General features: G+C 35.8%; 1 protein-coding gene across 1 annotated transcript in view; it reads right to left on the minus strand.

Annotated features, from left to right (window-relative positions):
• Positions 1-12,598, minus strand: part of BTG4 (BTG anti-proliferation factor 4) — a 29,745-nt gene extending 17,147 nt beyond the window's left edge. Inside the window, exons 1-2 of the mRNA XM_082476916.1 lie at positions 4,678-12,598; positions 4,081-4,218 (exon numbers count right to left, since the gene is read on the minus strand). Coding sequence (XP_082333042.1) covers positions 4,081-4,218; positions 4,678-4,850 — 311 coding nt within the window. The 5' untranslated portion in view covers positions 4,851-12,598. The remainder of the gene's footprint in view (positions 1-4,080; positions 4,219-4,677) is intronic.
• Positions 12,599-12,900: the final 302 nt, after the last annotated feature.

Here is a 12,900-nt window from a genome sequence, read left to right on the forward strand (position 1 = left end):
TAATGAAATTGAAACTGTGATTAAAAATCTCCCAACAAACAAAAGTACACTACCAGATGGCTTTACAGGTGAATTCTATCAAACATTTAGAGAAGAGTTAACACCCATCCTTCTCAAACTCTTCCAAAAATTGCAGAGGAAGGAACACTCCCAAACTCATTCTGTGAGGCCACCATCACCCTGATACCAAGACCAGACAGGGATACTACAAAAAAAGAAAGTGACAGACCAATATCACTGATGAATATAGCTGCAAAAATCCTCAACAAAATACTAGCAAACAGAATCCAACAACACATTAAAAGGATCATACACCATGATCAAGTGGGATTTATCCCAGGGATGCAAGGATTCGTCAATATATGCAAATCAATCAATGTGATACACCATATTAACAAACTGAAGAAGAAAAACCATATGATCATCTCTATAGATGCAGAAAAAGCTTTTGACAAAATTCAACACCCATTTATGATAAAAATCTATCCAGAAAGTGGGCATAGAGGGAACCTACCTCAACATAATAAAAGCCGTATACGACAAACCCACAGCAAGCATCATTCTCAATGGTGAAAAACTGAAAGCATTTCTTCTAAAATCAGGGACAAGACAAGGAGGTCCACTCTCACCACTATTATTCAACATAAAGTCCTAGCCACGGCAATCAGAGGAGAAAAAGAAATAAAAGGAATACAAATTGGAAAAGAAGTAAAACTGTCACTGTTTGCAGATGACATGATACTATACATAGAGAATCCTAAAGATGTCACCAGAAAACTACTAGAGCTAATCAATGAATTTGGTGAAGTTGAAGGATACAAAATTAATGCACAGAAATCTCTTGCATTCCTATACACTAATGATGAAAAATCTGGAAGAGAAATTATGGAAACACTCCCATTTACCATTGCAAAAAAAAGAATAAAATACCTAGGAATGAACCTACCTAGGGTGACAAAAGACCTGTATGCAGAAAACTATAAGACACTGATGAAAGAAATTAAAGATGATACCAACAGGTGGAGAGATATACCATGTTCTTGAATTGGAAGAATCAATATTGTGAAAATGACTATACTACCCAAAGCAATCTACAGATTCAATGCAATCCCTATCAAATTACCAATGACATTTTTTATAGAACTAGAACAAAAAAATCTTAAAATTTGTATGGAGACACAAAAGACCCCGAATAGCCAAAGCAGTCTTGAGGGAAAAAAACGGAGCTGGAGGAATCAGACTCCCTGACTTCAGACTATACTAGAAGCTATAGTAATCAAGACAATATGGTACTGGCACAAAAACAGAAACATAGATCAATGGAACAGGATAGAAAGCCCAGAGATAAACCCACGCACTTATGGTCAACTAATCTATGACAAAGGAGGCAAGGATATACAATGCAGAAAAGACAGACTCTTCAATAAGTGGTGCTGGGAAAACTGGACAGCTACATGTAAAAGAATGAAATTAGAACAGTCCCTAACACCAAACACAAAAATAAACTCAAGATGGATTAGAGACCTAAATGTAAGATGGGATACTATAAAACTCTTAGAGGAAAACATAGGAAGAACACTCTTTGACATAAATCACAGCAAGATCTTTTTTGATCCACCTCCTAGAGTAATGGAAATAAAAACAAAAATAAACAAATGGGACCTAATGAAACTTCAAAGCTTTTGCACAGCAAAGGAAACCACAAACAAGGTGAAAAGACAACCCTCAGAATGGGAGAAAATATCTGCAAACGAATCAACGGACAAAGGATTAATCTCCAAAATATATAAACAGCTCATGCAGCTCAATATTAAAGAAACAAACAACCCAATCCAAAAATGGGCAGAAGACCTAAATAGACATTTCTCCAAAGAAGACATACAGATGGCCAAGAAGCACATGAAAAGCTGCTCAACATCACTAATCATTAGAGAAATGCAAGTCAAAACTACAATGAGGTGTCACCTCACACTGGTCAGAATGGCCATCATCAGAAAATCTACAAACTACAAATACTGGAAAGGGTGTGGAGAAAAGGGAACCCTCTTGCACTGTGGGTGGGAATGTAAATTGATACAGTCACTATGGAGAACAGTATAGAGGTTCCTTAAAACACTAAAAATAGAATTACCAAATGACCCAGCAATCCCACTACTGGGCATATACCCAGAGAAAACCATAATTCAAAATGACACATGCACCCCAATATTCATTGCACCACTATTTACAATAACCAGGACATGGAAGCAACCTATATGTCCATCGACACATGAATGGATAAAGAAGTTGTGGTACATATATACAGTGAAATATTACTCAGCCATACAAAGGAACGAAATTGAGTCATTTGCAGGGACGTGGATGGATCTAGAGACTGTCATACAGAGTGAAGTAAGTCAGAAAGAGAAAAACAAATATCGTATATTAACGCATATATGTGGAACCTAGAAAAATGGTACAGATGAACCGGTTTGCAGGGCAGAAAGTGAGACACAGATGTAGAGAACAAACATATGGACACCAAGGGGGGAAAGTGGTGTGGGGGGGGGGGTGGTGGTGTGATGAATTGGGAGATTGGGATTGGCATATATACACTAATAAGTATAAAATGGGTAACTAATAAGAACCTGCTGTACAAAAAAATAAATAAAATAAAATTCAAAAAAAAAATGTGCAGAAAACCTGAATAGACATTTTTCCAAAGAAATGGATATACAAATGGCTAACAGGCACATAAAGAGATGCTCAACGTCTTACATTATTAGAGAAATGCAAATCAAAACAATGAGACATCACCTCACACCTGTCAGAATGGCTATCATCAAAATGTCTACAAATAACAAATGTTGGCAAGAACATGGAGAAAATGGAACCCTTGTACACTATCGGTGGGAATGTAAATTGGTGCAGCCACTATGGAAAACAATATGGAGGTTCCTCAAACTAAAAGTAGGATTACCATATGATCCAGCAATATATATCCTGGGTAAATATCCAGAAAAAAAACACTCCTGGGTACATATCCAGAAAATTCAAAACATTGCATGCACCCCAATATTCAGAGCAGCACTATTTACAATAGCCAAGACATGGTAGCAACCCAAGTGTCCATCAACAGATGAATGGATAAAGAAGATGTGGCATATATATATACAACTGAGTACTACTCAGCCATAAAAAAGAATGAAATTCTGCCATTTGCAGCAACATGGATGGACCTAGAGAATATTGTGCTTAGTGAACTAAGTCAGACAGAGAAAGTCAAATACTGTATGATATCATTTATATGTGGGATCTAAAAAATAAAACATATGTATATAGCAAAACAGAAACAGACTCAGCAGACATAGAGAACAAACTAGTGGTTACCAGCAGGGCAAAGGGAAGTGGGGAGGGGAAAGATAGGGGTAGGTACAAACTACTATGTATAAAATAAATAAGATACAAGAATACAGTACTGCACAGGGAATATAGCCAATGTTTTATAATAAATTTAAATGGGGTATAATCTGTAAAAACTTTGAATTACTATGTTGTATATCTGAAACTAATATAATTTTGTACATCAACTATACTTCAATTAAAAAAAAACAAATTGAAATGGTTTGACAGCAAAGCACATTGAGAGACATTATGACCTTCAGCTACTAATACTGTCATAATTGGCAGGGGTCAAGGAGTCTATAAAAGCTTTCTAGGAATTAACTAAGATAAAGTCAGACTACTTTCTTTCGATTCAACTGATGGACTGAATTGCTGATGGTAAATAACTCCTCTTCCCCCTTGATACTGCCTATAATACTTGGACATTATAATCTACAGTTGGCAATATGATGCAGTGATTAAAGTCAAATTTCAAATACTATGCAAAAATCTTTGTGCTTCCCACTCCATCCACCCTAATTGGGAAGTCTGTTTTGTCTGATATAGTTTGCATCTAGTCTTAGTCACCCTGTGCCCTCCCTGCTAATCCAGGGCTTTGGAGTATCACCTTTCACAAAGGTGCCTAGAGCTGACTAAATATCCTAAGGTTTCCAAGGGTCACAGAGCACACAAACTAACTCCAATGAGATTACTCACCTACAGCACACTTCAAAGGGATCTACCCATATGGTCATCTCCTTTGGAAGTCCCAGGTGAGAAAAATCCACATTACTTTCAGCACAAGCCCTTTCTAGAATAGGATCTTTATTCTGATTATTGTTTATCCTGATACACCTTTAAAAACAAGGAAAGGGAAACAAAGACGTGGTGACAGGTACTTTAGCTGGAGAATCATGTTGTAGGCAAGAAACTCCAATACACACAGCTCCCACCTCACTCCCATCTTTCCTCAACTCTCGGCAACCCTCCAGTTTTACAGCAAGAGTAAAATACCGACTTTTTACACAGCAACTCAGAACATGGATTCCATTACTAAGTCACACCAAAGGTTCACTGTATAGCCTTCAGGGTAAACACAAGTTAGAAATTGTTTAATCCACCTCACATAAAGAGGTTTGCCCTATAGTTTTTGACTTGTACTGTCATCTACCACATCTCCTTTTTTCAAGTCCAAGTTCAAACAAATAAATTTGAGCCCATAAAATTTTAATTACTTAAAGGTTGCCAACAAAATCATTGCAGGTGGTCACTGCTGACTTATTACTTCCCTTTGCCATGCATATCAACTCTCACCTGAAGGCTTGCCCTTTAGAAGGGTAATCAGCGTGCCAGTGACTTTTGTATGTTTCAAACAAGATCGTCATCAACTTTTCTGCAAAGTCTTCTATCTGTTGTTTACTCAATTTATCATGTTTTTTTGCTAATCTTGTGACAAAGAAGACTGTTGTTGCTATTTCATCTCTCATGATTCAAGAAGAGTCGACGAGTAGGTCTGCAGCCATTAAAAGGAGGCAAGAAGAAATAAAACAGAAACAAGGGTCTAACTTATTATCAACATGTAATTGCCATTTGGAAACTTTATATACCTTAAATTTAAAACAGAAGTCACTTGTTAGTCCTTAATGAACTAAAAAAAAGCACATCAATACTATCAATCAACAAAACAGCCAAGAATACCAATTCCTCAACTAACCTTTAATGATTTTCAAATCATTTGAATGATTTTCAAAGAAAAAAACATCTTTTAAATACTGTGATACACTTAAACAAATGAATCACTCTGCAAATTAAATGCTTTTAAAAGTCTGGACATGGGACAGTAAATTACACCACGTACCAGTGTTGAAAACCTATTTACAGAGAGCAAAATCATTTCAGGATACAGTAGTTCCTAAAATGTGGCTCTCAGGTTGCACACTTTAAGTAAAAGTTAAGATTAATCAAATATATATTAAACTTGCCAGCAAAAGCTCTTTAGCCCAACAGAAAGTGGGCCAGAGTTAGAAGACACTCTCACCACACTTGTTTTGTCAGTTTTAGGCTGCAGTTTATATAAACCTGGGCCCCAAAACCTGATAGGTGTTAGCCTTACACAGGTGCTGTCCTTTAGGATAACTGACAGCTTTTTCCAGGTCCCCATCAGATTGCTCCTTGGCATATGCAGAGTGGGTTCCTTACTTAAAGTGTTTAAAGATCTTCAAACTGGATTTCTATCTTCTATTTTGCTCTTAAAGTCTTATCTGTTATGACATTGATTAAGAATCAAGCCTTCTCCTTCAATATCCTGAGAGCCTACATTCCAATATTTTTGTCTCACATAACCATCAACATATTAAAGAAGTTTGTCTTGGATCTATTCTGAAACTAAAGACAACTCTCTTTGAATAGTCATTATATCGACTACACACATTTTTCACTAAAATGCTTATTTGTAAAATAAGTGAACGAGACCTCCAAGTTCATCTAGTCTCACTAGCTCTCACAGCGTAGGTCGCTGATCACCTGATTTGGACCCACTGAGCTGCTTGTTAAAAATGCAGATTCCAGGACCTTATCCCAGATCCACTGAATCAATACTTCTGAAGGCAGACCTGGAAATCAGTATTTAACAAGTTCCCTCTGGTGATTCTTATGCTTACTAAATTTAAGAACCACTACACCTGGCATATGTCTTTAACACCCATCATAAGTGGTCATTCAGGTTCTCTGTCACTGAAAAAGAATTCATTCTCTTACAAGGAAGCCCATTTCTTTTCTAAAAAGTTCCAAATGCCAGGAGGTCCTTCCTCCCCTTGAGAAACTACATCCAACTCTTTGATTCTCTATATTTGCAGCCTAATTTTTTCCCTCTGGAACCATACAGATTGTATCTAATCCTCCACCACATGAAGCCGCTTCAAATACTAGCTATTGAGACTCCTCTTTGGGGGCGGTAGCTAACTATTCTTAGCTTTTCGACAGTTCTTCCCATAAACATGTTACTCAGACATTTCGCCATGCTCAGCGCTCACATCTGGATGAGTTTCAGGTGCATCAGTAATCTTCTTTCAAAGTGTAAAGCCCAGAAGCCCAATGTTCCAGGTGTGCTCTGCCATGACAGAATAGAATGGGACTGTTAACCTCCCTTGCTCTGAATACTGTATTTCTAGAACACAGCCTCAGGTGGCATTCGCCTTGGTGGTAGTGGCATCATACCTCTGCTTCACGCTGAACTAGCACTTAGTCTTTTTCACTAATGCTATTGTTTTGTCACATCTTTCCTTCCTGCACAACATAATGCTTAAGAATATGGGCTTTGAGAAGACCTGAATAGACATTTTTCCAAAGAGGGAACGCAGATGGCCAACAGGCACATGAAAAGATACTCAGCATCATTAATCATCAGGGAAATGCAAACCAAAACCACAATGAGATATCACCTCACACCTGTCAGAATGGCTATCATCAAAAAGAACACAGGTAACAAATGTTGGTGAGGATATAGAGAAAAGGCAATCCTTGTACACTGTTGGTGGGAATGTAAATTGGTGCAGCCACTGTGGAAAATTGTATGGACGTTCCTCAAAAAACTAAAAATAGAACTACCATATGACCCAGCAATTCCACTCCTTCTGGGTATACACCAAAAAATACCAAAAACATTAATTTGAAAAGAAAACATGCACCCCAGTGTTCATAGCAGCATTATTTACAATTGCCAAGATATGTAAGCAACCTACGTGTCCATCAACAGATGAATGGGTAAAGAAGATGTGGCATACACACACACACACACACACACACACACACACACACACACAATGGAATACTACTCAGCCATAAAAAAGAACAAAATTTTGCCATTTGCAGCAACATGGATAGACTTGGAGGGCATTATGCTAAGTGAAACAAATCAGAGAAAGCCAAATACTGTCTGATATCACTTATATGTGGAATCTAAAAAAATACAAAAACTAGTGAATATAACAAAAAAAGAAGCAGACTCACAGATACAGAGAACAAACTAGTGATTATCAGTGAGGTGGGGGGAAGGGGCAATATAGGGGTTGGGGAGTGGGGGGCACAAACTATTGGGTGTAAAATACAGACAATATTTTGTAATAACTGTAAATGGAAAGTAACCTTTAAAAATGTATAAAAATATTTTTTAATTTTTAAAAAATAAACATTTTTTAAATATATGGGCTTTGGAGTCAGATAGGACTACGTATAAATGGCAACTTTACAACTCACTATCCATGTAACCTTGGGCAACTTGCTTAACTTCTTGAACTTTCATTTGCCTGTCTGTGAAATTGGGAGGGATGATAGTGACCTCATAGTGTTGTTAGCGAGCTACAATCAATAATGTTTTGTATTAAAGCACCTAGTGGAGGGTATGTAGCAGTTGTTACAGGAAGGCAGTACAGCAGAGTAGTTAACAAATCAGCTATAAGATCAAGCGTCATGGGATTGACTCCCAGTCCTCTAGCTTACTAGAAACTTGGAGAGGTTTCTCAACTGCTCTAATCTTCAAAATATCATCTGTAAAAAGGTGGATAAGACGTGTACTTAAGGTCTTGGAATCAGACTGCCAGATTTGGATCCTAACTGAATTTACTGGATATACTAAGTACTCAAAAATACCTTTCTTATTAATATATGTACGTTTATATTTATCATTTTATTATGTCTTTTCTAATGCTTTTGTGGATTAAATGGAGTAAAAGATAACTACATATTCAGCTGTACCTGTCATATGTCATTGTGTTAAATTTAGACCATTAGGGAATCGAGATTATTTGTCACCCTGATTTTGTCATCCACTAAATTCTCTTTTTGGCTACATGTTACCTGTAAATTTGACAAGAATATGTCCTCCTACAAGTAATAAATAAACAAGCTGAATAGTATTAAGATCAAGAAGAGTGATTTGACAGAATCCTAGGAGATCCCGCTTCAAAATGGTGTTCCTTCACTAGTCATTTTCACTTCAACCAATTAATTCTACCGTAAAATGAATTTCACTCAAAACTTCAAAATGAATGGAAAGTCAAATTAATTTTAGGATCTACTATGCTTATATTTTACTAGCAAGACAAAAATTATATCTAGTGACAACTACACAAAGAAAAGAAATATTTCAAGTGATTCTAGAACACATTGGAATATATTCTAGAGAAAACTATGAAGATATGTTTTTAAAATGTCATTCTGTACCATGTTTACAGTAATATTAGTATTACAATTTGAAGCTATATATATATAGATATATACATATAGAGAGAGAGAATAGAATAGGGTAATATACATATTTACGTCCATGTTGTCATGTACTAAGATTTTCAATGTAAGGAAAAAAGAATAAAAGTACAAACTCAAAGAAATTAAGTAAAAATCCTATAATGTTAAATTTGAAATGGCAATATTAATATGAATTGTGATTTTTTTAACATACTAAAATATGTATTTTAGTTCTGTCCACTAAAAAGGCCTAGAATCAATAAATAATGCTAACACTCATTTTGTGGTCTCTAATTACAATTTCCCACTTTAAAAAAAAATTCTTGGAGAAATGGTCGATTCCAGTTCTCATTCAGGTAATATATTAGGTGAGCCTGCAATGTATTACACCAGAAAGCAAGAAAGCTATAAAAAACCAATGGGTCATGTCAAAAGATACAAAAGCCTACATGAAGAGCTCCCATTGGCCAACGATAAGTCATTCCCCTCTTCAGCGTCAATACAATCATCCCCCAACTACTGGAACTATCAGATGATGATGGCTCAAAGCTCTATCTCTCATTGGGAATTACTCTCAGAAACTACCTCATGGTATAGTTATCCCTTGCCCAAGGGGTGGCCTGCAACCATTGACTGTCTAGTGTAGGGGTACAAAAGCCTGGCCCCCATGTTCAATTTGCAACAACTCTGAAGGGCCATCCCATCTCCAGAGCTCCCCATAAGATAGGCAGAGGCCTCTACTACAACCAAATCACTGGTCCACCTCTCCCTCTGCCCGATCCTATCTTTCTCACTCCCTTATGTGTGTATTTCTCAAGAAAACTCCCCAATAAACTTTCTGCATGCAACTCCCCATCTCAGAGGCTGTTCCTAAGGAGCCTAGCCTAAGACAGTTTGTAACAGGAATGTGTAAGGAAGCAGAGTCTAAAATGGGATTTGGGAAGTGGATTACTCACCTGCTGGCTGAAATAAAAATCTCATGGCTGGTGATACTAGAATATGGATAGAATATGGATATAGATGGCTCCTGGCATGCCGGAGTGCTGTGATTGTTACAAACTTCATCAGTGATGAACTGAGATGGAACACATATTAGGAGGTGCACTGGCTAGTGTAATATCTTTGATGATTAAGATGTATGAGAAATGGTAATATAAGGACCGTAGAAACAGATGGGTGAGCACCTTGATGTCTAGTAATGGCACGATTTAATAAGGCTAGTTCAATTCAATTCAGTAAGTATTTAAGTGTCTACTATAAGCGCAGAACACATAAGATAATGGTGAGACTAGGACCTTAATGTCCTTTTCCTTTTACTTCAACAGTATCTTACTTATTTCAGCTTCCCATGATATATTTCTCATTCTCCTCACTCAGTGGCAGGAGTTCCCAAACTGCTATACTTGGAATCACCTTAATATCTATTTTAAATGCCTGGCTCCTACCCCCTGGACATTCTGATTTAATTGGGATGGAGTGCAACGTGGGCATCAGGACTTTTTAAAGATCTCCAAGTGATTCTAATGAGCAGCAAGGGTGGAATGTCGTTAAGATAGATATCTCCCAGCTATCAAGGAGATTTTAATTTTATTTTACACTTTTGATTGCTTAGCTTAACAAAAATTGTTATGACAAATTTGCATCATTTATTCTCATCTTTTCTAGACTTTGCTGAGATAACTTTTCCAAATAATTTTTTTTTAACTTATGTTAGCGGTGACAAAATTGAAAATCAGGACAACTACTCGTATGTTGCTGAAATAAAATCTGCTTCAGAACCAAAGGCAACATATGTTATTAGCACATACTCAAATATTTCCTTTTCAAATGGTTTGTGTTTGCATTTACAACATTAAAATGGTGTTTAATAATTCTTTCACTATTTCACCTTCCCAATGACATGCCATTCTATTGCACTCTGAGTTGGTGAAACACATTAGCTGATGAGGCTTTGAACCCTTTCCTAGCATTATTTTCTGCAACAGGTCCAGACAGGCCTTGGAAATTGTGAATAGAACAGTAGAATAACAGTGTACTTAGACTTCAGGAAAGAACAATCAAACAGAAACTATACGTCATGCAAGACTTCCTTCAGTTACTTGTTTATGATGATCTTAAACACCTTATTAAAATCATCTCCTAAACATTAATGACAATTATACCTTCTGTTATAATTAACATTTACTCAGTGTATTCGGTGACTATCTACTACATATTAGACACTGCTACGTGCTGTGGGCTTAAAAAATTTTTCAACTTTCCTTTCAAGAGGTTTATGATCTAGAGAAAGAGCTCAGATACGTACACAAGACCATTTGGATACAGAGCTTGAGAAATGGGATACTCCAAAATTACTTCAAGTTTCAAGCATTAGTAACCAAGACAATAATGTTGTCATTGAAATAAATGAGCTCAGCAGAAGAACCCGTATAAAAAGAACAATGGTTGGTTCAGATTGAGGTCTACTGGGTTTTTTATGGCAATTTAATACCCATATAGTAATGTCCACTGAAAGGAAACTAGAATTTAGCAGACAGTTCAGCCTGGGCGAGCCTAATCCAACTTCATATTTAAGTAGAACAGAAAATGGGTGTTGAGTTTTGAAGACAAAAAAATCAGCTCTCCCACTGTTTTTAAGTAATGTCCAGAATTCCCACTATCAGACATTTATTCCCTGATTAAGACATTGTCTCTCCAGGATTTCCTTTTGGAAAATGTCAGATGGGTTATCCATAGTAGAACAAAAGAATTGTGTTCTGGCTGGAGAGGTTTGGAAGAGTAGAGAAAGCCTGGGGGAGGCACCACACAAAATGGGGGATACATGAGACTTCTGGTCACTCAGAATGAGGATGAAGAACAGAAGGAAACAGAGCATCACAGACATACTTTACCTTCTCATTAAGCCTGAAACAGAGATTCAAATGGTTTAAAACATGAAAATAACCAAAATGACCTTGTAGAAGTAGCAGTTTCCAGAATCACATTTCTTCATTTTAACATGAGGGAATTCAACTTGATCACTAAGGTATCTTCAAGCCTCAAGGTTCTCCAATAAAGATTTACCTTGAAAATTTGACACTACATTTGTCTTCTTAATTTTAGCTAACCTTCAGCTATAAAATGAAACTATTTATGATAGAAGTTTTCAAATAGGCAAGATAATTTTAAAATATCATCTAAATTGAACATTAAATTGACTGGACTTTTGATGTCATAGCCAGCCTTAAAATCAGACCTATTTGATTTCATTAGCTTCCCTTCCTTAAATTGCAAATTACATCCACCCGTTTGCAAATGCACATCATTGCTAGTGAGGGGGAAAAGATAGCTGTTTTAGCAAAAATCCCACTTCTGACAGAAAGTGTATATTTTTTGATAACAGCAACTAAGCAGCACCATTTTATAAAGCAATGAACTAGTCTAAAACCCACACATGAACTCACTCCCATTATATTCAAAACACATACAAAGGAAGTCACATTAATTGTTGAAACAAAATTGCATATGCCAAAATGTTACCTAATAAAATTCTGTAGTCATGTAATATTAATTTGAACCCAAAAGAAATTAAGTTGAGAGCTGCCTAATCTACTAAGTGAAACTCATTTACTGATAAGCTAAATGAATCAAACTATATAATGCTTCTTTTTGATAAGGTTACCTACAAGTGTTTTATTTACCACAAGCCTTTTTCCTACTTTATTTGTATTTTCCATGTGCATTATTGAGCACACACAATGGTTAAGTGGCATTGTCCTAGAGGGCACAAAAATGTATGTATCATGCATGAAGTTGGAAACCAAGTTAGCCCACTAAAAATAATTCAGGGTGTAAGAAAATGTATATACAACATTCTGTGCTAATATAATAAATGTGTGTTATATATACCTAAGAGTATATATAGTATAATAGTACACTATAGTATACTATATATAATATATATATAATATACTATTATATATAGTATACTAATATACTAATATATTATATACTAATTTAATATATTAGTATACTAATACTATTAGCATACTAATATACTAATTAATATATAATTATATACTAATTATATACTATAATATACTAATATATACTAATATATATAGTATACTAATATACTATTATATATATAATAGTATACTATAGTATACTATAGTATACTATAACAGTTATTCTACTGTTCTATTCACAATTTCCAAGGCCTGCCTGGACCTGTTGCAGTATAGTATTAGAATAATATAGTATTCTAATAGTATAATAAAATGCTGATTTCAAAATGCAATTTGGGTATTAAAT

Source organism: Balaenoptera physalus, assembly GCF_965194825.1.
Source record: "Balaenoptera physalus genome assembly, chromosome: 10".
NCBI lineage: Eukaryota > Metazoa > Chordata > Mammalia > Artiodactyla > Balaenopteridae > Balaenoptera > Balaenoptera physalus.